Source organism: Phacochoerus africanus, chromosome 8 (assembly GCF_016906955.1).
Source record: "Phacochoerus africanus isolate WHEZ1 chromosome 8, ROS_Pafr_v1, whole genome shotgun sequence".
In the NCBI taxonomy this organism is placed as follows: domain Eukaryota; kingdom Metazoa; phylum Chordata; class Mammalia; order Artiodactyla; family Suidae; genus Phacochoerus; species Phacochoerus africanus.
Genome location: NC_062551.1, coordinates 166,997,565 through 167,020,938, shown reverse-complemented (window position 1 = coordinate 167,020,938; position 23,374 = coordinate 166,997,565). Strand labels below are relative to the sequence as shown.

Below are 23,374 nucleotides of genomic sequence, written 5' to 3'. Positions count from 1 at the left end.
ACTCGCCTCTTGCAATCGAGATTAGCTACGGGCGGCCAGAAGCCTGCCTACGATTGGCCAGCTCGCCAATTCAGCCGAGATGCTCAGTGGCCGCGGTCCCGAGTGGTACAGCGTTTCCTCCTGGCAACAGCGCTAGCCAGCGCTCATAGGCTGAGCAGATTGATTTGCCCGGACTTTGGGGCGGCTACGGCGCGCGCTCATTGGCTGTTTGAAGGCTTATAGAGGCCCTCGGATTGGTTGACTCTGTGGAGCGCTATGCGGCTGCGCAGAGGCCGCCTTTAGAGAAGGCGGAGCTTCGTCGTTCGCCGGCTGGAAAAGCAGTGGGATCGGCTAGTGGCGACAGCAGAGGCCGGGCCTTAGCCCTGCCGGGGCGGCGGGCTTTAAGTAAGAACCACAGGGTTTTTGAATTCTTTCGGTCTGTTGCTGCTGTAGCCGTGACCGTGAGCTTCGGTGGGGGAGGGGCGGAGGGTGGCCTTCAGCGGCGAGTGATAGGCATGGTTCTCGGCCAATGGCAGCAGGAGCTTCTGAAATGGGTCCTGAGATTGGCTCTTTCCAATCTCTCACGGCCAATGGACTTCGGGAAGGGTGGGCGGGTCTACTGGGCCTTATTTTCTTCTTCCTGCGGCCGGGCCTCACTCGCCTAGGCGGCGGGGCCGGGAGGGGCTGGGCGTCTGCGAGGTGAGCTTTGGGGACCTTGGGAGCGGGGGACTGCATTGGGAGCGATACTCGCGGGAACCGCTGCGAAGGGAGGGGGCGGGAGCTTGAGGTGGTTGTTAGCAACAGCTCCCTTTATTGAGTTGATAAGTGCCAGGCCTGGTGCTAAACGTTTCGCTTGCATCATCTGAGTTAATCACGGCAACCCTGCAGGGCAAGGAGGTTGGGATCCCCATTTTACTGGAGGGGAAACTGAGACTCGGGCAGCTTACACAGCCGAGGTCACACTGCTAATAACTGGCAGAGACCAGATCTGTAGTCAGAGTTTTAACTCCGGGGCCAGTGCTCTCTTCAACCACTAGGCTTTGTTGCTGGATGGGGGAAGGTGGGTGTCAGGGAACAGGAGCTTTCCCCAGGGAGAAGATTGGGGGAAGGGAATCCTAGGGTAAAAGAAAGGGAATGAGCAATTGAGGTACGGCCGAAGAAATCAGTTATTCAGCAGTTACTCTGAGTGCCTACTCTGTACCCTGCATTGTTCTGGAGTTGTAGGCTTATAAAGATATGTAAGGCCGTGGGGGCAGATGAAGCCCCATTAGGGGCTTCCAAGGCTTGGGGCAGGGCCCCGTCACTGTGTTCACATGAATATATGTTTTTGTAAAATTTGCAAAAGGAAGATAACTTGTGTTTTTTAAAAAAGAGGGTCTTCAAAATGGAGTAAGACTTCAGGTTGCTCTACACTTGAATTTGCCCTTGCAAAGGGTTTAGACTAAGTGGAGATTATGATGTAGGCAGCATAGAGTAATGGAAGGAGTACTGGGAGCATATTACATGACTGTGGGCAAATTTCCCGGTATGTAAAACAGGGCTTACAGCATACCTACCATGCAAAGTTTTGGTGAGGTGCATGAAAGTGCCAGGCCAGGAGCACACTTTATTTTTGGTTAGTTGGAAGCCAGAGAGATGCGGGCTCCAGGGCTGGTCTTCTCTCCAGCCTCAGTCAGTTTTGCTCCATGCCATCTACCCGGTCTTTTACTGGGTGCTTGGTAGGTTGGAGGCAGTTTTCTCCCTTCTGACCTCTTCAGCTCTCAAGGGGACTCTTGGAGCTGAACTGCCGTGGCTTTGGGGCCCAGATTTGGGGGAGATCAAGGAGCGAAGAGAACATAAGGGTTTCGCATCTAAGCTTGCTCCTCATAGCTGGTATGCCTGGCTCTCACTCAGTTGAAATAGTCTATTGTGTTATCAGGCAGTGGGGATGCACCCACTTAGCTGAAGTCCTCATCTAAAAAGAAAGTATTTATTTCACCTCCAGTCAGTTAGGAAGTTTGCCCTTGTGTTGCCGGATTATTGCCTGTTTAAATTTTGTCCTCTGAGTTCTGGGTACAGTGCAGTTGAACTAGTCTCCAGCTTGACTGCACCTAGCGGTGTTGAAATCACATTTTGGATAACATTTTCACTTGAGAGTTTTAAAAAATCGTAGTTCAGGCTGCTCATATATCAGGGTACTTTTTAACCCTTAAACTTTGAAAACTTGTAGTCAAGTCACTTTTCTTAGGAATCTAGAATTTGTTTGAAAGCTGTGCCCTAGTAGGGAGCCCGAGCCCATAGATTGATGTTTATTTAAAAAAAAAAATCAGGCTGTAGTATAACATTAAATATAAGTTTAGTATTTAGAGAGGCAGTTAGCAAGGTGTGAAAAGGGGAGCAGCCGGAAAAGGTAAGGGTAAAATGTGGGCGGGGCAGCTGGATTGTTAAATTGGACGGCAACCAAATAATTAACAGTTGCTCTTTTTAGCTGAAACAATGTTTCCCTTTAAGTGGGATTTAAATACCTGATTTGGATACATTAGATTTGTTTTAAACAGAACTTTTTCTATCTCTGAGTATTTCTTACTCATTTAAATAATTTGCCTAGGGGCGAATTCCAGGTGTGACGTCTTCATGCTTCCTCAGAATTTCTACATCTTTTCCTGTTTTAAGCACTGACACTCCCAGCATTTAACTTTAACTGCATTTTATGTAATTTTACGGCTTTAATGTATTTCTTCAGATTCCTGCCTTGCCAAAGTGGCCTCAGAAAGGAGGGAAAATGGCTTCTGAATCTGAAACCTTGAACCCCAGTGCCCGGATAATGACCTTCTACCCGACTGTGGAGGAGTTCCGGAACTTCAGTCGCTACATTGCATACATCGAGTCCCAAGGAGCCCATCGCGCTGGGCTGGCCAAGGTGAAGGGCGGGGCTTCTGTGATCTAGCAAAGCCTTGGTTCTCCCTAAAGGAAGGTGGGAGAACTGCCAGGTTTACTGAAAGGCAGGGCGGGGTGATAGTTGATTGTATGCGGTTCCATTTGCAAGTTAATTCCTTTCATTAACATCTGAAGCATCTCTTAAGGTGGGAGAGAGCTGCTTGGAGTCTTTGAGAGGGAGGTAGGGAGCCAGGGCCCTGGGTCCCGCCCACGTGGTGCTTTGGTGGTGTCATCCATCTCTGAGGGCTCATGCCGTCCAGATTCTCTTGTTCGCCTTTCCTTCTCATCCATGGTAATTTGGGTTCCAAGTGGACTTTTAAGTTGAAAGAGGGTCTTCAACCTCGTCTCTCAAATCTCAGAGTTTGAGGCTGAGAGTGAATATTCCTCACCTAAGGCATTCCTTACCCAGCTAGTTGGCGGCAGAACTGGATCAGGGCTAGCATGGCAGAGTGACTTGCCATGTTCGGGTGAGCGTGGTTAAATACAGCCAGGTGATGCCGTGGTAAAATCGGCTGTTGGGTTTGGAAAGCAGCCGGCACGCCTCCTGCCCTCTGACCAGCGTGCCGGGTTTTTCTGACCTCCTCGCCTCTTGTGTTTCATCCAGGTTGTTCCTCCAAAGGAGTGGAAGCCACGGGCATCCTATGACGATATCGATGATCTGGTCATTCCTGCCCCCATCCAGCAGCTGGTGACTGGGCAGTCTGGCCTCTTCACTCAGTACAACATACAGAAGAAAGCCATGACCGTCCGAGAGTTCCGCAAGATAGCCAATAGCGATAAGTGAGTAAACGCGTTCCTTCCCGCCTGTCCTCGCACCTCGTGCTCGCCGCTGTCCCCGCGACGGCTGCCATCTCACGGAAGCACTGTTTGCGGAGCTCTAGCTTCTGTCTCCTTTTCTTCTCTTTACACGGAAGCATTCCTCTCTCAGTGCCCTGCTGCAGTCTCATCTGTGTTTTTATTTTTTCGTTTGCTTCTTGGGGCCACACCTGCGGCCTGTGGAAGTTGCCAGGCTAGGGGTCAAATTGGAGCTGCAGCTGCCGGCCTACACCACAGCCACAGCGTTGCCAGATCCAGGCTGCTTCTGTACCCGACATGTAGCTCACGGCAACACCAGGTCCTTAACCCACTGGGTGGGGCCAGGGATTGAAACCACACCTCATGGATTCTAGTTGGGTTCATAACCCACTGAACCACCATGGGAACTGCCTAAACCCATCTGTGTTTTTACATAAAGTAATTCCATGTTTTTCTTTCAAAAGTGGGATCATCTTCTTTTTTCTTTTATTATTAAAGCATAGCTGATTTGCAATGTGCCAGTTTTCTTGTTCTTTTTAAAAATTTTTATCGTTTTTAATTTTACGGCTGCACTTGGGCATACAGAAGTTCCTGGGCCGGGGTTAAATCCGAGTCACGGCTGTGGCAACGCCGGATTCTTTAACCCATGGAGCTAGGCTAAGGATTGAAGGCTTACCTCCACAGTGACCTGAGCTGCTGCAGTTGGATTCCCAAACCGTTGCACCACATTGAGAACTCCTAGGATCAACTTCTTTTTTTGTCTTTTTTAGGGCCTCACCCTCAGCCTACGGAAGTTCCCAGGCCAGGGGTTGAATTGGAGCTGCAGCTGCCAGCCACAGCAATACCAAATCTGAGCCTTGTCTGCACCCTACACCACAGCTCACGCCAACACTGGATCCTTAACCCACTGAGCGAGGCCAGGGATTGAACCCGCAACCTCATGCATACTAGTTGGGGTTGTTACTGCTGAGCCACAACGAGAACTCGCTCTCCGTACTTTTTAGTATTTCACTCTCATTTAACTTCAGATTTACAGAGAAGGAACTGTGTGTTCCCCTCATTTGGCTCTTATTGGCCTTTTTTTGTGGGGGGGACCCATGCGCCTGCAGCTTGTGGAAGGAAGTTCCTGGGCCAGAAATCAGATCTGCGTCACAGCAGTGACAGTGCCAGATCCTAGACCCACTGGGCCACCGGGGAACTCCTGACTTAGTGCTTCCTAATCCTCTCTCAGATCTCCCTTCCCACGTTACTTCTTCATTTTGAGCCTCCACAGGGGATTTCTCCCTTCCTCTTGCCTTCTCTCCCAAGCCTTTTTGGTCCCTGCTTGTCTTGCTTTCAGCCGTCAGGTTTTGCAGCTCCGCCGCGGAGGAGCCCCCAGCTAGAGTTTCCGCTTGCCAGGCTTCACACTTGGTGTGCTTTATCATCTCCCATCAAATCTCGCTCTTCCTACATCTGTGCTCCCCCTTGTTTGCCTTTGACGCATCACGGTTCTAAATGTGGGCCTCCAGTTTTATTGGCAGCTTCACTCTTACAGCGTCTCTAGTGCCGGCCAACCTGCTCTCTAAGGAGAGAATCTGTAAACGGCTGGCGAAGGAGAGTGCCGGGCTCTGCGGGTGAGAGGCTGGGCCGTCCTCCCCCACTCTCTGCACTGCCCTGTTTTACCTGGGGTTCTTTCCATCAGAGGCCTTGCTCAGCCCTCGTGGCCGCCTTCCCTTTTCATCACTGTGCCATGGGTCTTACCTTCTTTCAGGATACCTCTGTTTATTTTTTGGGCCACACCCGTGGCACATGTATGTTCTCAGGCTGGGGGACGAGTGCCGCCACAGCCGTAACCAGAGCCACAGTAGTACAATGCCAGAGCCTAAACCTGCTGAGCCCCCAGAGAACTCGGGGGTGCCTCTTTTTTTTTTCTTTTTTTTTTAAATCCTGTGGCATGTGGAAGTTCCTAGGCTAGGGGTCAAATAGGTTGGCTCCACTTGGATCCCTAGCCTTGGAAACTTCCTTATGCCATGGGGTGTGGCCCTAAAAGACAAAGCACAACAAAAGAGAGTAGATGTATATATTTTTTTTGTCTTTTTTTTTTTTTTTTTTGCTGTTGTTGTTGTTGCTATTTCTTCGGCCGCTCCCGCGGCATGTGGAGGTTCCCAGGCTAGGGGTTGAATCGGAGCTGTAGCCACCGGCCTACGCCAGAGCCACAGCAACTCGGGATCCGAGCCGCGTCTGCAACCTACACCACAGCTCACGGCAACGCCGGATCGTTAACCCACGGAGCAAGGGCAGGGGCCGAACCCGCAACCTCATGGTTCCTAGTCGGATTCGTTAACCACTGCGCCACGACGGGAACTCCGAGAGTAGATATTTTTAATGGCTTTATGTGTGTTTGTGTGTGTGTATGTATACACATGTGAGTTTCATTAAATGAACATCTGATGAACTAAAGCCTGTTTTTATGTTTTTAGTTCTATTTTATATTTTTATTAAAACATTTTGATTGCAGGCACAATTGTTTGCCCAATGTTAGCCACTGCTTAGGATGCTGGGGCAGTGTCAGAGACACACAAGTGAACTCTTTCGGAGCCCCTTCCTTTGAGTGCAGGGAGGTAAACACAGCTCCAGGGCCTCCGCTCGCCACGTGTCATGGGCTCGTGGTTGTCTGTGTGTACATAGGGATTTGCACTTCTTGGTTTGCACAGGTTTATAAGCCTATTTTCTCCCTGGGTGGCGTGGCCACTCCTGACTTGAGGAGGGTGTAGTTTTAGTAGAGTCTCCTGAAAGGGTTGAGGATATCATTCTTTTTGCTTTTTAGGGCCACACGCACGGCATATGGAGGTTCCCAGGCTAGGGGTCCAATCAGAGCTGTAGCCACCGGCCTACGCCAGAGCCACAGCAACGCGGGATCCAAACCCTGTCTGCACCCTACACCTCAGCTCATGGCAGCGCCGGATCATTAACGCACTGAGCAAGGCCAGGGATCGAACCTGCAACCTCATGGTTCCTAGTCGGATTTGTTTCCGCTGTGCCATGATGGGAACTCACAGGGATGTACATCTTAAGGAAGATGGGCTAACATCTTTGTGTACATTACCTTCCTTGGGCCCAGAACTCTCGGGAGGGATTTTAAGAGAGTTACTGGGTAACTTGAAGGCCAAGGTTGTGTCTTATTCATCTGAAGTGTCTTACTATCCCGGGAACACGCGGTGCTGTTTAATGCCTAATGAGTCTAGTCCCTTATAAGTAGCTAACTTTTTGTTGTTCTCTTGAAAGGTACTGTACCCCACGCTATAGTGAGTTTGAAGAACTTGAACGGAAGTACTGGAAAAATCTCACGTTTAACCCCCCAATCTACGGTGCGGATGTGAATGGCACTCTCTATGAAAAGGTGAGACTCACTGGAGACGCCACGCGGCCTTGTCGCCATTTTCTAATGTCCTCCCACTTTCCTCGGCCCAGCCTGTGCTGGGCACCTGAAAGCCGGTTTGTGGAATGGGTGCTTGGATAGAGGAAGGATCCACCGTCAGCCGATGGGCTGTGCTCGCTTAATTGTGGATATTTTTGCCTGTGACTGAGTTTTCTTTCTCCCGCTCTACATGTGAATTGGATGATGTGTGCTCTTTGTCAGGGCTTTTGGAATAGGCCGTGGGTGGTAGCTAACGAGTTCTAGAAAGGGCAGGGTGGGATCTCAGTGAATGAGACGTCAGTGGGGGGCGGTGTGGTTTTCTGCAAAAAATAGATCAGCTGACTAATACAATGAAAGGGGTGTGTGTTTAAGAAGGGAAACTTACTTAAATTTTCCAAATCCTCAAACAGGATTCTTTAGCAAAAGCTGTTTTAAACGAATTGCGTTGGCTTAGGATATGGTGCTGTTGGCATAAAGAACAGTCTTAGATATGGTACAAGGAAGGAGCTGTTTTTTTATTCAAAAATCTCAGCGTTCCCATTGCGGCCTAGTGGTAATAAACTTGGCTAGTATGCATGAGGACAGGAGTTTGATCCCTGGCCTCGCTCAGTGGGTTAAGGATCCAGCATTGCTGTGAGCTGCAGTGTAGGTGCAGATGTGGCTTGGATCTGGCCTGGCTGTGGCTGTGGCGTAGGCCAGCAGCTACAGCTTCGATTCAACTCCTAGGCATGGGTGTGGCCCTAAAAAAGGCCAAAGAAAGAAAGAAAGAACTCTGTGTTCCCGCATCATGGGAGTACTGGGACGCAGGTTTGTTCCCTGGCGGGGCACAGTGGGTTAGGGATCTGGCTTAGGTTGCACCTGTGGCTCAGGTCTGATCCCTGGCCTGGGAACTCCATATGCCATGGTGTAGCCAAAAAAGGAAAAAAAAAAAAGAAGGAAAAAGCTGTAGGGTAGGAGTTCCCTTGTGGTACAGTGGGTTAAGGATCTGGTGGTGTCTGCAGTGGCACGGGTTTGATTCCTGTCCTGATAATGTCCACGTGCTGTGGGCGTGGCCAAAAATCCATGGGATGTCAGAGATTATGACTTGGATTAATGTAGTGTTTTGGTAATTAACGGAAAGAAGGCTTTTATCTAATTAATTCATATATTTATTTTAGGGTCCGGCTTCATTGGTGAGCAGCATTTTTAGAAATTTTTGATGTTTTTAGAGCTGCCCCTGTGGCGCATGGAAGTTCCGGGGCTGGGGGTCTCATCGGAGCTGCAGCTGCTGCACGGGGGCTCCTTGATGGACGGTTCCGAGCTGCCGTTTGTGTGGAGCCTCACGCGCCCCGGCCTGTGCTTTCCTTGCAGCACGTCGACGAGTGGAACATTGGCCGGCTCAGGACCATCCTGGACCTGGTGGAGAAGGAGAGCGGCATCACCATCGAGGGCGTGAACACGCCCTACCTGTACTTCGGCATGTGGAAGACGTCCTTCGCCTGGCACACCGAGGACATGGACCTGTACAGCATCAACTACCTCCACTTCGGGGAGCCCAAGTCCTGGTAAAGTGGGCCTGTGCTGGGCGCTGGGGCTGCTCCGCTTCCTCGGGCACGGGACACACCTTGGGCTCGCAGACGAGAGCAGGTTCTGGTTCCGGCCGGCTTGGGGCGGGACTGGCGTTTGGCGTTTTGGTGCTGTCGGAGCTCCAGTACTCTTGCTGCCCTCCGCGTGGCAGGCGTTAGAGGCCAGGGCACTTCACACCACCGCCTGGCATTGGAAGGTGGCAGAGTTCCGGAGAGCCACCAAGGCTCCGCCAGGCTCTCCCACTGTTTTCTGATTTCTCTTTCTGAACAGGCCTGAGGCATTTCTTAGAGGCAGACTTCCAAGACTGGAGTCGCTCCTTCAGCTGATAGAAAGCTTTCTTTTCCTCATGGAAAAAATACTTGGTGAGCAGCAGTGTGTGCTTAACCCAAGAGGGGACGCAAGGCCACTGGGCAGCCACGCCTTGCTCTCCACTGTGGCCGCAGTCTGGCTGGGGAGACAGACATGTTCTCCGGCCCTGCCTGGGCCCATCCGTCTGTCTCAGCGTGTTAGCCAAGGTGCCGCCTTCAGCAGCGAGCGTGAGGCGGGAGGTGCCGCACTCACAGATAGGAGGCTGGCCAGGAGGTGGAGTGGCACGGCCGCCCTGATGGGGAACCGTGGGTGTGATGGGGCCACACAGGAAGATGCGTGAGCGTGGGCGGAGGAGGTGACTGCTGAGCTGAGACCTGGCAGCTGGGGACATGCTGGGTGCTGGGGGGGGGGGCGGTCACGAGGGAGACCGAGGGAAGTGCGTCTGGGTGGTGGCAACAGCGTGTGCAAAGACTGCATCGAGAGCGCACCGTGTCGTGAGTACCTAGAGGAAGGAGGCCCCTTGTGGTTTGGGTGCCGAGTGTAAGGATGGAGGGGCCAGGAGGCCGGAGGGGCTGCCGTGGCCGCGTCGGGGAGAGTCGAGGAAACTGCATCCATTTCCATTCTAGCATCTTCAGCCGCATCCTTCCCCACGGGTTTTCTTTTCTCCTGTCAAATGCTTTCCAGTTTCCCATCTCGGTGGGGGGGCCCTTTTGAGCCTGTTCACCCCCGAACCACTGTCTGGTTAGTTCCTTCCTTCGATGGCTGGACCTCTGGACTCTAGCTCTTGTTGGTCGCCGTGTTGACTCCAGCGAGCTCTGATCTGAAATTGGATTGTCTTTTGCTGGTGGGAGAGGTTTTTCTAGTTACTATGTATACTTTTTAGGTCGTCTGAAGTGGTTCCTCCAGAGGCTTCTGTGCGAGGTTGCTCGATAGATCCCAGAGTCCTTTAGGTGACAAACGTTTTCCTCAGCTCCTGCGTGATAAAGCTGTTTGGGGTGGGAAGGCTTTGTTGTCGTGGAGTTCTGTTTAGAATGGATTTTAAAGGTAAAATAGACTTACTGTGAAGTCTAGAACGTAAAGTGTAACCATTTCGAAAAGTTTGAGTCTACATGCATTTTTTTCCCTTCCCTGTCTTGTCTTTTTTTCAGGGCCACACCCGCAGCCTACAGAGGTGCCCAGGCTAGGGGTTGAATCGGAGCTGTAGCTGCCGGTCTACACCACAGCCACAGCAATGCCAGATCCAAGCTGCATCTGTGACCTTCACCATAGCTCACGGCAATGCCAGATCCTTAACCCACTGAGCGAGGCCAGGGATCAAACCTGCGTCCTCATGGATGCTCATCGGGTTTATTACCACTGAGCCATGACAGGAACTCCTTCCTTCTTTTATTTATTTATTTATTTTTGTCTTTTTGCTATTTCTTGGGCCGCTCCCGCGGCATATGGAGGTTCCCAGGCTAGGGGTCAAATCGGAGCCATAGCCGTCGGCCTACGCCAGAGCCACAGCAGCGCGGGATCCGAGCCGCGTCTGCAACCTACACCTGAGCTCACGGCAACGCTGGATCCTTAACCCACCCAGGGATCGAACCCACAACCTCATGGTGCCTAGTCGGATTCGTTAACCACTGAGCCACCATGGGAACTCCTCCTTCCTTCTTTTTAATGAGGGGCAATTCCTGTGGTGTCTAGATACCCAAGGGGGTGGCAGGGTGGGTAGTTAGAGGGGGACCCATACAGGTGTTGTGGAGAGGAAGGGAAGCAGGCTGCTCGGCAGACGGAGGGCCAGGTCTCGGGTGACCAGTGCATTTTCACCTTGTTTTCCATTTTCCACTCTTCCTCCACCATCCCAGTTAGTCCTCTTCGGCTCTGCCAGGAACTTTAATGCCAATCTTCTTCTTTTTTTTTTTTTTTTTTGGAGTTTATTGCATGGACAGCGTTGTAAAGGAGAGCAAGATTGAATGTGTGCCATAAGTCCTGTTCACGGCGAAGAGTCAGAGTCATGCGTCTCTGGGCTCTCCACTCCTCAGCCTAAACGTCTAATATTTCCTTTCTCCAGATTCCTTTCTCGTTCTTACGGTTGGGAAGTGTCAAGCTCTGCTCTTCAGAGCTGTTCTGAGTGCGGGAACGAGCCCCTTGGCTGCTCCCTGGGCCGTCCTCTGCTCAGCGGCCCATGCTTTTGTGTGCTTGCAGGTACTCCGTCCCGCCCGAGCACGGAAAGCGTCTGGAGCGCCTGGCCAAAGGTACGTGCGGGTGTGCTCCTTCCTCAGGCCCGCGTGGGGGTCAGGGGGGGAGCTAGGCTGCCAGGTTAAACACCGGAGCCCCTCACATCCACTTGTGACGTCCTGGGAAGGGACGTCGTAATTCTCAGCCGCCCTTTGCCTCGATTCGTCACGCGTGAGCGCCTTCGACGCGGGGTCGTGTGCCAGTGGTGGTGCGTCTCGTTCTTTAGTCTAAAACCCAAATGGTCAAGTCAGAATTATGCTTTGTTCTTCGCTGACGTGAACTTTAGCGGTACATGTGTGGCTCTAGAGAAGCCGCCCCACGGGTCGTGTGTGCTGTAGCTCTGTCCTAACAGAGGCTTGAGGACACAGAGCTCGGGAGAAGAGCAGAGGCAGCTGGGCCATCTCCCAAACAGAACGTGGTTACCCTGTAGCAGCCGCCCCGGGAGACGGCCCAGAGGCTCGTTGCTGAATCTCAGGATTGGCCTGAAGCGACGGGGAGCCGGGGGGCTCATGCGGGCGACCTGTCCTCCTGGCCGTTCTGATGAGATGCGCTGATGGAGCCAGTGTGGAGCCATGTGCTAACGGCGCCCCTTTCCGATTAAACAGGCTTTTTCCCAGGCAGCGCTCAAAGCTGCGAGGCCTTTCTCCGCCATAAGATGACCTTGATTTCCCCTCTGATGCTGAAGAAATACGGGATTCCCTTTGACAAGGTGAGTGGGTCTGCACACCGCGGGCTGTAGCCGCACACGGAAACCACCCCTTGTGTTCTGTGTTGCGCCTCTGTGCCAGGTGGGGCCAGAGCCCGTCTTTAAACACCCATCTCAGTGCCTTAAAGGTGGGCTGCCGCCTTCCTGGTGCCTGAGGAGGGCCAGCCCCTTTCAGCAGTGTTCATCTGTAGGAGTCACTCTGTACCGTCTGATGTGGGAGGAGGGCTTCGCGTGTCACGGAAGACGCCAGGTCCCCCGTGGTTTGTGACCTGTCCAAAAGAGGCTGTGGCCGAGCTGGAGCCCAGAGTCCCAGGTCCGTGGACATCTGCCCTTTGTTGCAGCTGCTTCGCGTCCTCTCTCCTAACAGGTGACTCAGGAAGCGGGCGAATTCATGATCACGTTCCCTTACGGCTACCACGCCGGCTTCAACCACGGCTTCAACTGTGCCGAGTCCACCAATTTTGCGACCCGCCGCTGGATCGAGTATGGCAAACAGGCTGTGCTGGTAAGTCGGCTGGGTTTCTTGCTGCAGTCCCCCTGTCTGAAAATGACTGGGCCAGCCGCTCTTCTCAGCTCGCTGCCCGGTGTCTGGAACACAGCTCTGGGCTGCTGGACTTGGGAAGCAGAGCGGCAGGGGATGTGTAGCAGTGCCAGCGTCTTGTGTCGTGGAGGCTTTTAAGAAAGTCGTTCATGGAGTTCCCGTCGTGGCGCAGTGGTTAACGAATCCGACTAGGAACCATGAGGTTGCGGGTTCGGTCCCTGCCCTTGCTCAGTGGGTTGACGATCCGGCGTTGCCGTGAGCTGTGGTGTAGGTTGCAGATGCGGCTCAGATCCCGCGTTGCTGTGGCTCTGGCGTAGGCCGGTGGCTACAGCTCCGATTCAACCCCTAGCCTGGGACCCTCCATATGCCGTGGGAGCAGCCCAAGAAATAGCAACAACGACAACAACAAGAAAGTCGTTCACACTGGGGTTGGAGAAAGAGAGGTTTCCCTGCTTGAGTCCACTGACCCTTCCCACCACACGCACACACAGTGCTCTTTCTTGCTGTAGCCACCGGGGTTTCTCTGCCGGGGGCTCCCTTTTACTTGGAGGAGGCAGCAGGACGGAGGCTTGGCCGGGAGTGGGCATGCACACGTGGTCCCGGCTTGGCTGGGCGTCACAGGGAAGGTGGGCGGTGATTGTCCAGGGTCTGATGCCCGGCTTCAGAGCTAACTGTTCTCCACACGCCCTAGTTGGTGTCTGGGAGGACTCACCCTGGTGCCACACGTCCCCCCCCCCCCCTTTTTTTCTTTTTTTGCCCCCCTCCATGTTTGACGGCTCTGCAGGGACCTTAGGCCCTCAGCCTGGGAAGCCACGTGGTTTGGGTCTTTGCCGCTGGGAGGGCAGGGCGGGGGTGGGTCGGGTGGAGGGCGCGCCTCACCTGCAGCTCTTGTGGCGCCCGCGGCAGTGCTCCTGCAGGAAGGACATGGTGAAGATCTCCATGGACGTGTTTGTGAGGAAGTTCCAGCCGGAGAGGTACAAGCTCTGGAAAGCGGGCAAGGACAGCGCGGTTATCGACCACACTCTGCCCACGCCAGAAGCGGCCGAGTTTCTCAAGGAGAGTGAGCTGCCCCCGAGAGCCCAGAACGAGGAGGACTGCCTGGAGGAGGCCGACATGGAGGGGGTGGAGGACGGAGAGGAGGGCGACCTGAAGAGAAGGTAACCCCGCAGCCCTCGGGGCCCCGCTGCCTGAGGGAGGGCGTCCGGGTGGTTTTTGTAACCTGCGGGAGGCTCCTTCTGAGGAGGGTGTTTGAGCACAGCTGAGGGGTTTTCTTGGTAGAGCCCCCAGGATCTCCGTGTGGCATCCAGGCCCATCCTAGGGCTGCCATCCGGCCGTGATAGAGCCTCGCTGTGTGGGCCTTAGTCTGGCGCATGAGGGTCACGTGATGTGAGGGTGCCGTCATGCGAGAGCCTGGCTCCCTCAGCTATCAAAGCTAGTTTTTCATTGTCATGTGAGAGCCTCTTTAAAAAGGAGAGGGTGGGAGTTCCTGTTGTGGCTCAGCAGAGATGAATCCGACTAGCATCCGTGAGGTTGCAGGTTCGATCCCTGGCCTCGCTCAGTAGGTTAAGGATCCAGCGTTGCTGTGAGCTGTGGTGTAGGTCGCGGACACAGCTTGGATCTGGCATTGCTGTGGCTGTGGCGTAGGCTGGCAGCTGCAGCTCCGATTCGACCCCCAGCCTGGAATCCCCATATGGCACAGGTGCAGCCCTGAAAATTAAAAAAAAGCAAAAAAGAGTGGTAGAGAATGAGCCTCACAAGGGCAGGGGTAGGCAGAGGTTGGTGTCATTGGGGTCTGAGCTAGAGGACCTGTCCTCTGAGCAGAGTTTACCCTGGGCCACGTGGGGACAAAAGGAGGGACGTTTACAGGGCACCTGCCTCATGCCAGGTGCTCAGGGCACCTTTTTTAAGCCTCCCAACACACCTGGGAGGTGGGTGGTGACATCCCTCCCTGCCTTGATGGAACAGGCCCCGGGGGGTGGAGTCCCTCGTCTCGGGCAGCACCAGGGGCGAAGCAGGCCCATCAGGCCTGGGCCGTTTGCTTCGGGTGGAGGGCGGCTGCGTTTATCAGCGGTGTGTGCAGGGCTCCTCACAAGGCCTGCTCCTTTCAGCCTGGCCAAGCACCGAATCGGGACAAAGAGGCACCGAGTCTGCCTCGAGATACCGCAGGAGGTGAGTCAGAGTGAGCTCTTCCCCAAGGAGGAGCTGGGCTCCGGACAGTACGACTTGGTGGCGTGCCAGGCCGCCCTGGCTCCCGTGAGGCCCACCCACAGCTCCGTGCGCCCCGTGGAGGACGGTCTCAGCGGCCCAGGTCAGTGGTTACGGGGGTTTTCGCGCAGCCCTAACCGTTCTGTTCTGCGAGAGCGCAGGGTCCCAGACGAGGAGACGGGGAGACGGGGTCAGGGGCCTGGTGGGAGCACGGGCCGCATGGAGGTTAGGGCCCCAGGTGGCCAGGGAACAGGGGGAATGGCCCCCGTGCTCCTCTCCCTTTGCCTGGTGGAGGGACCACGAACCAGATCCTCCCCGACAGACTTGGGGGACACGGGAGGGGGATCCCCGAGGGGAGTGGCGGTGGGCACAGGCCCGGAGGAGCCGGTCGTGATTGCCAGTGATTTGAGCACAGGGTCGAGAAGGGTCCAGACAGGTGTGTTACGGGGGGGGAGGGGAGGGGGCAGCCTAAGAAGGACTGAGGCTGGGGGCTGGGGACCGCCGGCCGCCCGGGTTTGCTTGGAGACGCTTGAGGGCTTGTGTTTAGGAAGGCACGCGTCTTAGGAAGGGATGGCGGGGTCCACACAGTGTCGCAAAGCGTCCCTCGGATGGTTACTGAGCCTGGACGTGCCAGGAGAGGGATGGTTTACTGAGCCTGGACGTATCAGGAGAGGGCTCGTGTCAGTCTCGGCTCAGGGTGAATCTCTGCGTTGTCAGCATCTCGGTGTGTCTGCTGAGAGCAGTCGGCACTGTGGACTCAGACCCAGGCCCGGCGGCCTTCTGTTGAGCAGACTTTCTAGTCTGGGTTCGCCAGGTCTCTTCTGAGCTGCTGAGCTGCAGGAGACGTCTGAGGAGGTGGCAGCTGGTGCCTACTGTCTGCCTTGTGCCAGGCTGTGCTCCCGTGTGTGCTCCGCGGTCTTATCGACAAGCCCGGGAGATAGGGGGAGGTATCCTTGCGTTAAGAGGGGACGAGACTGGAGGCCCAGAGAGGCTGAGCAGCTCTGCCCAGATCACCCCGTGGCCCGTGGGTGAGGAAGCAGAGTTCCGCAGCCAGGCCCCGCGCGCCTCCCGCTCTCCTGGCGCTGTGTCCCTCCGCCTTCCTCGGGGTTGGGATGCGCAGGAGGAGGAAGTGGGCTCTGTCCAACGAGTCTGTGTGTTTCAGATTATTCCGACTCCACCGAAGTCAAGTTTGAGGAGCTTAAAAATGTCAAGCTGGAAGAGGAGGAGGAGGAGGAGGAGGAGGAGGAGCAGGAAGCGGCCGCCCTGGATCTTTCTGTGAATCCAGCTTCTCTCGGGGGACGCCTCGTCTTCTCAGGCTCCAAGAAGTCGTCTTCCAGCCTGGGCTCCGGTTCCTCACGGGATTCTGTTTCTTCCGATTCAGAAGCCAGTGAGCCTCTGTCCTGCCAAGCCCAGGGGCAAACAGGAGTTCTCACCGTGCACAGCTACGCCAGAGGGGACGGCAGGGTCACCGTGGGAGAGCCGTGCACGAGGAAGAAAGGCAGCGCCAGCAGGGGCATCAGCGAGCGGGAGCTGGCCGAGGTCTGGGCTCAGGGGACGGGGACGGGGAGGGGGCTGTCCTGGCGGGAGCTGGTTCTGGGGCTGGGCTGCTGCAGGGTCTCAGATGGCAGGAGAGACCCTCGGGGTGGACCTCCAGTCTGCAGCCGTGTCGCGCAAAAAAAAGCCAGGTGGCATTGGCTCCGTTCCCCATGTGTCCCCATGTGACTGTTGTTCCTAAGAATTGTTTTAAGCCTCAGCGGCCTCAGCAGATCTTCAGCCGAGTTGGGCGCCTCCTCTGACCCTCCTTGCCTTTGCGGCACAAGGGTTGGAGTGGCTGTGGTTGCAGCCCAGGTGGTTGAGGGTTGGGAGCGAGGTGGCCTTTCTCAACGCTAGGCCCTCGTGGGAGTTCTCCCTCCACTCCCCCCGTGGGGTCATCTCGCCGCCGCATAACACTGCTGGCAGTGTCCCTTTGGAGTTCCAGAGCCCTAGATGTGGGTGTGTTTGTTCAGGCTTCCTCCTAGGACACACTTCACCAAAAGCTGTGTTTTCTGTTTGTTCTGTGTAGAAAGGCACAGGGCCGCCATGGGTGCAGGTGACTCAGGCGAACCAGGTGACCCCTCTCCCCAGCCTCACAGCGCGTGGGAGAGGTTGCAGCTGAGGTCGGGGATGGGCTGGGGTCCCTGGCGGATGGTAGAAGTCAGAGCAGAAGGTCTTTTTAGAGCCACACTCGTGGCATGTGGAGGTTCCCAGGTTAGGGGTCGAATCGGAGCTGTAGCTGCCAGCCCACACCACAGCCATAGCCATGCCAGATCTGAGCTGTCTGCGACCTGCACCCCAGCTCACGGCAACGCCGGATCCTCACCCCACCGAGCAAGGCCGGGGATCGAACCCGCCACCTCGTAGTTCTGGTTGGATTTGTTTCCGCTGGGCACGAGGGGAACTTGAGACGGTCTCCTTTATTCCGCATTCTCTTTCTTTTTCCTTGAAGAGTTTATCTTCTGAAAGTTTTCTCTTAGGAAGCATTTTGAAAGTGTCTGTGAACACAACACTCTTCGCAGCCCCCGTGTGTACCCGTTGTCTTTACATGTTAACATCTGGCTTGTTGGCTTTGTGTCTGGTCGGAGCACTGGCGCTTTGTCCAGGTTACAGGTCCTCTAGGTTTTCGCAGGGCCTTTCCGTGGTGGGTTTGTCCCCTGTCATCAACACCCGTGTAATTTTCTTTGCGCCTCCTCTGAATCTCAGGGCTCAATTTCTGTAGAGTCCCCTTCTCCGCGGGCCGGGCACCACGGCAGATCCCCTGATGTGCCCCGTGGCCACATGCCAGCTCTCCTTCACAAAGCTCTGTGCCCTCTTGTTCATCCTGCCGTCGCCCTGCAGGCCACGCTGGCCTTCTTTGACCGCGTCCTCCCGACGGACCTCTCTTTTTTTTTGGCTGTGCCTGCAGCGCGCGGAAGTCCCAGGCCAGGGATCAGACCTGAGCCGCAGCCGTGACCGCTCCAATCCTTCGCTGCTAGGCCGTCAGGAGTCCCCCCTTCTGACTTTTTTGCTTCCAGGTGCAGGCACAACCACAAAAGCAGCTGACAACAGCAAGCACTTTATACGTGTTGTTCAGACTGTAACTGCTAAGTTCATCTTACCACAAAGTCAAGTTTTTGTGGGGTTTTGGTAGCAGACGTCTCTTTTCCTCCCAAATCAGGAACCAGTTAGGTAACGGATACGAGAGGCAGGCATACGGAGTTCAGAAGGTCACTTTATTGTCACTTTAGAAAGTGGCTTCTAACCTGTGACCAGATGGCCCTGCTGCTCATTTTCCCTCAGTTCAGCCTCCCGGGCAGGCCCCTCTCACGCTCACCTCTGCGAGCTGTGCACAAACCAGGACGCACGGACTGCACAAGACACGTCACGGTGACGTCGTCGCGGCTCTGTCCTCTCGGCTCTGCCACGGGCCGTCTCTCCTACCTCCCCTTGGTGTGCCGGCAGCTCTGAAGTCCCTGAGGTTCACTGACATCCTGGCTGCTCGGCCCCTTCGACTTGCTCTGCAGTGGTTCCTGCGGCTCCTCTGGGCTAGGACTGTGCCTCCGGGGAGGTCGTAGTCCCGGCGAGCAGACCGGTGTGAGCAGGGCATTCTCGTGCTTCATGGTGGGCACTGCCGCAGAGGTGGAAGCGGTAGCTTGGCCTGGCGCTGGGCTGAGGCGTTCAGAGAGACTGCGGGGGAAGGGGGTGGTTGGCGGGCGGGACGTTGGGGAGGGAGTCTGGGGAGGAGGGGCTCTCTTTGGCGATGACGGCTGATGTCAAGGTCCGAGCACGCGGACGGCCGCCGTGGTTTTGTTGGTCTCGGGCGGACGGCACGCGAGCACCTTGGGAGGTGAAGGTGGGGGTGTCCGGAGCCGGGTCCTGGAGCCCTGCCTGTGCTCTGAGGCCCTTTGACGTGAGGGTCATGGCCTGGAGAACAGACAGTGGACAGTTCCCTGCTGTGTGTTTTTGGAAATTGAAGATTTCCACGACACTTTTTTTTTTTTTAACACACAAAGATGCATACGGAATAATACAATGAACCACAGATACTCATCACCAGGGTTTAATAGCTGTCGATATTCTGCCACATTTGCTTTTCGGGGGGTGTGGTGGGGAGCTGTAACCATGGCGTGGGGAAGGTCCTGGGCCAAGGATCAAGTCCGGGCCCCTGCAGTGAAAGTGCCGGATCCCCGAGGCCCCCAGGGAACGCCCATCTCCCCCTGCCCTTCTTTGGGAGTTTACCGAAGTATCTGATGACAGCTCCAGGTGTCGGTGGATTTTCCCTTCTCGGTGTGCATCTCTGAAAAGTGATGGGAGTTTTCTTAATCACCCTGTGCCATTATTTAAAAACCACTTTTAGTTGATTGCAAGATACTGAATGTATTTCCCTGTGCGATACAGCAGGTCCTCCTTATTTGTCTGGTGTTGTGTGTGTTCACCTCAAACTCTTAATTCATCCCTCCTGTCTTTTGCCCTTTGGTGGCCCTAAGTTAGGGTTTTGTGTCCGAGTCTGTTCCTGTTGGTAAGTAAGTTCATTGCCATCGTTCTTCCGGATTCCACCTTCGAGTGATAACATACACGGTGTGTCTCTCTCTCTCTGAGTTATTTCCCGGAGTGTGGTGATGGCCAGGTTCATCCGTGTTCCACATGCACCAGTGTCATTATTAGACCTAACAAATCACAGGAATTCTCTGCCTCATCTAATAACCCAGTTCACAGTCCCATTTCCCCACTACTCCAAACACAATTTATTTTAGAGTAGGTTTGTCTGAGTCAAGATTTAGTCCATCTTACACCTTAATGTTTATTATGTGTCTTAAATCAGCCTAAATCTAGGGCAGTGCCCCTCTATCCACCCTCCACAGACTCACTGAAGAAACCGTGTCAGTTCTTGGAGATCCCGTCGTGGCTCAGGGGTTAACGAACCCGACTAGGAACCATGAGGTTGCGGGTTTGCTCCCTGGCCTCACTCAGTGGCTTAAGGATCAGGCGCTCTGTGGCTGTGGTGTAGGCCGACACCTGTAGCTCCGATTCGACCCCTAGCCTGGGAACCTCCATATGCCGCAGGTTCGGCCCTGAAAAAGACAAAACAAAACAAAAAAACCATGTTAGTTCTTTAGATTGCCTAGTGAAGAGTGTTTTAAGCTCTGCATTGGTGTTTTGGAAGATTATTTTGAAAGCAGGGCAAAATTAGAAATAGCAAAGTTTCCCTGGAGGGTGGAATTAGGGATGATTTTTTACTTCCTACATTTATAAGTTGTTTGAATGCTTTTTATGAATAGCGTGTTATTTTTATAATCAAATACTTCAGGAAAGGAGGAACAAAAGATTCGCCCTAGGGGAATGGTTTCAGACTCTGCTCCTTTAGTCTGAGAGGCGCGAGGGCCAGAGCTGGGTGGTGGCGGCAGGGGTGCTGCTTGGAAGGTAGGAGCTGCGGGCTGGGGGCTCGTGTGGGGTGAGTGGGTGGCAGTGTCGGGGTGGCTTGGGATCCAGGCTCGAGGTCCTTCCTGGAGGACAGAGGTGTATCAGTGGAGACTGGAGGTGGCAGGAGAGGTGAAGGTGTCGGGTGTGGCTCAGGACGGGAGTTCACTTTGGGGCGTGCGGAGTGTGACCTGCTCGTGAGGCAGGCTGTGAAGACCTCCGTGTTCAACCTGACGCCCAGAAGGGTCTGTAGGCTTGGGAGTGACGTTCGCCTGCGGGAATCGGGGGTGCAGCCGGGCTGGCCTGTGGGGCGCGTGCAGGTAGAGCGCCCGGGAAGGAGAAGGGCAGTGGGAGAGGGGCAGCCAGAGAGAGGTCTGGGGCCCCAGGAGAGGGTGGTGTGTCCAGAGCCAGGGGAGGAGGGATGGAAGGCAGCCACAGCCCCCTGGGCCTGTGTTGGAAGGGGAAGGGGGAGGTAGTGGGGCGCAGGTAGCGCCCGATCTTGGGGCTCTGGGCTGGGGGGGCGGTCCTTTAATGTGGTCACATAGATAGGACAGAAGCTCATACTTGCACCGGTTTTTTAGTGTACAGCTCGGGGGTCTGGTGTGGCTGTCACCAGGCCGCGACGGTTTTGGGGTGGGAAGAGACAGTTGTCTCTTGGGGAAGAGTCCTCAGCTTGTTGGGGCCCAGCCCGTCTCAAAGCCACCACTCCTAGAGACCCTTCATTGCTTCCCTGCTACTTCCTTTCTCCTTCCAGGCCCCACTGCACTTGGCTCCTTTTCTGGGACAGTCTTGGTCCCAGTGTGGTTGTCACACGCTGGTGAAGACGCACTTGTGGGAGTCAGGTCCTGGGCCGCGTTCAGCCTTGCTTCTTGGGGCACCGGCAAGGTTCCCAGGGCGAGGCTCAGGAGCCTCTGGAAACGTGGGTGGAGTGAATGGAAGGTTGGCTTCGGTAGGACGCTGGCATCAGGATTGACGGGGCCGGGGGGATGGCAGACTGACAGTCGAGGCTTCTGCAGAAGCTGAGATGCCCTGCTGGTCCCTGGAGAGGTGTGACAGCACCATGTCCGTATTTGGAAACAGCCGGGTTTTGGAGAGCACCTTCGTGGCTCTCCCTCCAACTTTAAGCGTCCCCCAAGGTGTACTTTCGGCTTCTCGCCGTTCAGTGTGTGCCACCGCCTTGTGTCAAGGGCCCTGCTGAAGGGGCCTGGGTGGCTGACTCCTGAACGTCTGCTGCGGAAGGTCGTGGTAGTTTAGGCCCCTTTGCAAAAGTGAGGTCCCCAAAGGAGAGAGGACACTGGTTCCTCTCTGTGCAGAACAAACGCCACCGGGAACATTGGCCTTGACCTGGCTGCGCTACGTTAGAGGGGCAGCAAAGAGCTCGGAGCTTTGCGCGCCAGCTCTCTGGCCGGCAGGGGCCTGGGAGAGTCTCCAGGCTCTGGAGGGCAGTGCCCATTACCTCTTTTTTGTTTGTTTCTGTTTTTTGGGCTGTGTCCACAGCATGTGAAAGGTGCGGGCCAGGGATCGAATCTGCACCACAGCAGCCACAAGAACTGCTTCGGTGACGATGCTCGATCCTTCCCGATGTGCTGCAAGTGCCCTCCGTTTATCTCGGTTCACTGCTGGGTTGCTTCTTGCCCAGGCGCTCGTGGCTAATTGGTTGAATCGGGGTTTGAACCCAACTCTTTATGTGAAATCCCGTGGGAATTTAGAAAGGGGAGTACATTGCGGGGAACGGTAGCACCGTGAGGAATGGCAGGGGGAGTGTTTAGCCGGAGGATGTCCACATGTTTGAATAGATTTGGTCAGAGGCAGCGTGGTGGTCGCAGGAAGGGCAGACAGACCCCTTCTGGCTGGGTTGTAAGCTCCTCGAGGTCAGAGATCGTGTCCCCTTGTCTCTGCTGCCGCAGCGCCAGTCAGGGCACGCTGGCATTTGGCTTAAACAGATGTGGACAGAGGGGGCGGAGTTCTGGTGCCGTGATCCCGGCCCCCCGCCTCTTCCAGTATCTGCCTACAGACTGGTTCGTTCTCACCTCTTCCCCCCACATTCATTTTCCGTTGCTAAAGACAAGTTGCACAAACTTAGCATTTTAAAACAACACAGATTGGCTGTCTTCTGGCTCTTCGGAAGGCTGAAGCCTGGTGCCAAGGGCAGGGCTGTGTTCCTTCCCGGAGGCCCAGGGGCGGGTTGGAAGGGAGTCCACGTCTCTGCCTTTTCTTCACACCTTCGCCAGCAGCAGTAGCGCCTGGCCGGGGACTCCCTTCCCCTTTGCTCAGCACTGTTTGAGTGCTCGGCCGACCAGACCCCAGACGTCAGGATGCTGGTGTTTTCAGTTCTTTGTCCTGTTAATCCGACCCTACGCACAGGGATTAGGCGAGTCCCTCTTTGAGGGACCGTTATTTCACTGCGGTCTTATCTCCCTGGCATCTCTCCCTTCACAGGCTTCTTCCCCACCCGCAAAACCATACTCACAAAGCCCGAATCCTAAAATACAGTGGGAGGAAGTTTCCTTCTCAGGTTATCCGCTCCCTCCCGCGGTCTTCTCAGAAATGGTCGGCGTGATGCATTCACTCCCTGGTTTCTTTCTGTGCGTCTCCTAGAACTTAGCTCTCAAAACCCGGCACCTTTCAGTTGCTGAGCCCTGTGGTCACTGTCTGCTCAGCTCGTGCGTAGTCTTTTTTTTTTTTTTTTTGGTCCTTTTGTATTTTTTAGGGCCGCACCTGTGGCATGTGAGGTTCCCAGGCCAGGGGTCCAATCGGAGCTGTGACCGCCGGCCTACACCACAGCCACAGCAACTCCAGATCTGAGCTGTGTCTGTGACCTTCACCACAGCTCACGGCAACGCGGAATCCTTAACCCACTGAACGAGGCCAGGGATCAAACCCGCAACCTCATGGTTCCGAGTCGGAATCGTTTCCGCTGCGCCACGATGGGAGCTCCTCTTGCGTGCTCTTTAGACTGAATTTTCCCGTCCAAGGCGCTCCGTCTTGCTTTTAGGGTTTCTTGCGAATCTCCTTCCTTCCTCTCCCTCCTGCGCTGGAAGGCGTGGGCTCCGGTCAGCTTACCCTCCATTGACCCTCTCCGTTCTACAGTTTGAAGTCTGAGCTTGACACTGAGGATTCCCAGCCGCACCGCTCTCGCCCTGACTCCTTTCTGAACTCCCAGTCCCAATTTCTTCCTGCCCCTTGGGTGTTTCCAGATGAAGGACCCAAGATGGGCTCCGGTGGCCCATACGCAGCATGTACCTAACTTGGCTCGTTGCTGCTCCCCCGGTCCTCTTCGTCTCTCTCACCTTGGAGACCCAGG

The 23,374-nt window shown here is 55.0% G+C and overlaps 1 protein-coding gene across 5 annotated transcripts in view; it reads left to right on the top strand.

The window, feature by feature from the left end:
* The first annotated feature begins 259 nt into the window (after nucleotides 1-259).
* KDM4A (lysine demethylase 4A) overlaps nucleotides 260-23,374 on the top strand; it is a 44,315-nt gene continuing 21,200 nt past the window's right edge. For 3 of the 5 annotated variants that reach the window (XR_007136200.1, XM_047789367.1, XM_047789369.1), the window contains exons 1-11: nucleotides 260-384; nucleotides 2,702-2,878; nucleotides 3,500-3,675; nucleotides 6,955-7,069; nucleotides 8,438-8,631; nucleotides 11,153-11,202; nucleotides 11,791-11,894; nucleotides 12,259-12,396; nucleotides 13,339-13,589; nucleotides 14,541-14,740; nucleotides 15,800-16,176. Coding sequence is in view for 4 of the 5 variants with exons in the window: in XM_047789367.1 (XP_047645323.1) it covers nucleotides 2,741-2,878; nucleotides 3,500-3,675; nucleotides 6,955-7,069; nucleotides 8,438-8,631; nucleotides 11,153-11,202; nucleotides 11,791-11,894; nucleotides 12,259-12,396; nucleotides 13,339-13,589; nucleotides 14,541-14,740; nucleotides 15,800-16,176 (1,743 nt within the window). In the remaining variant the exon portion in view is untranslated. Of the gene's footprint in view, nucleotides 385-615; nucleotides 679-2,701; nucleotides 2,879-3,499; nucleotides 3,676-6,954; nucleotides 7,070-8,437; nucleotides 8,632-8,923; nucleotides 9,327-11,152; nucleotides 11,203-11,790; nucleotides 11,895-12,258; nucleotides 12,397-13,338; nucleotides 13,590-14,540; nucleotides 14,741-15,799; nucleotides 16,177-23,374 lie in introns of those variants that run through there. The other 2 variants (XM_047789368.1, XM_047789370.1) reach the window with 2 other exon arrangements.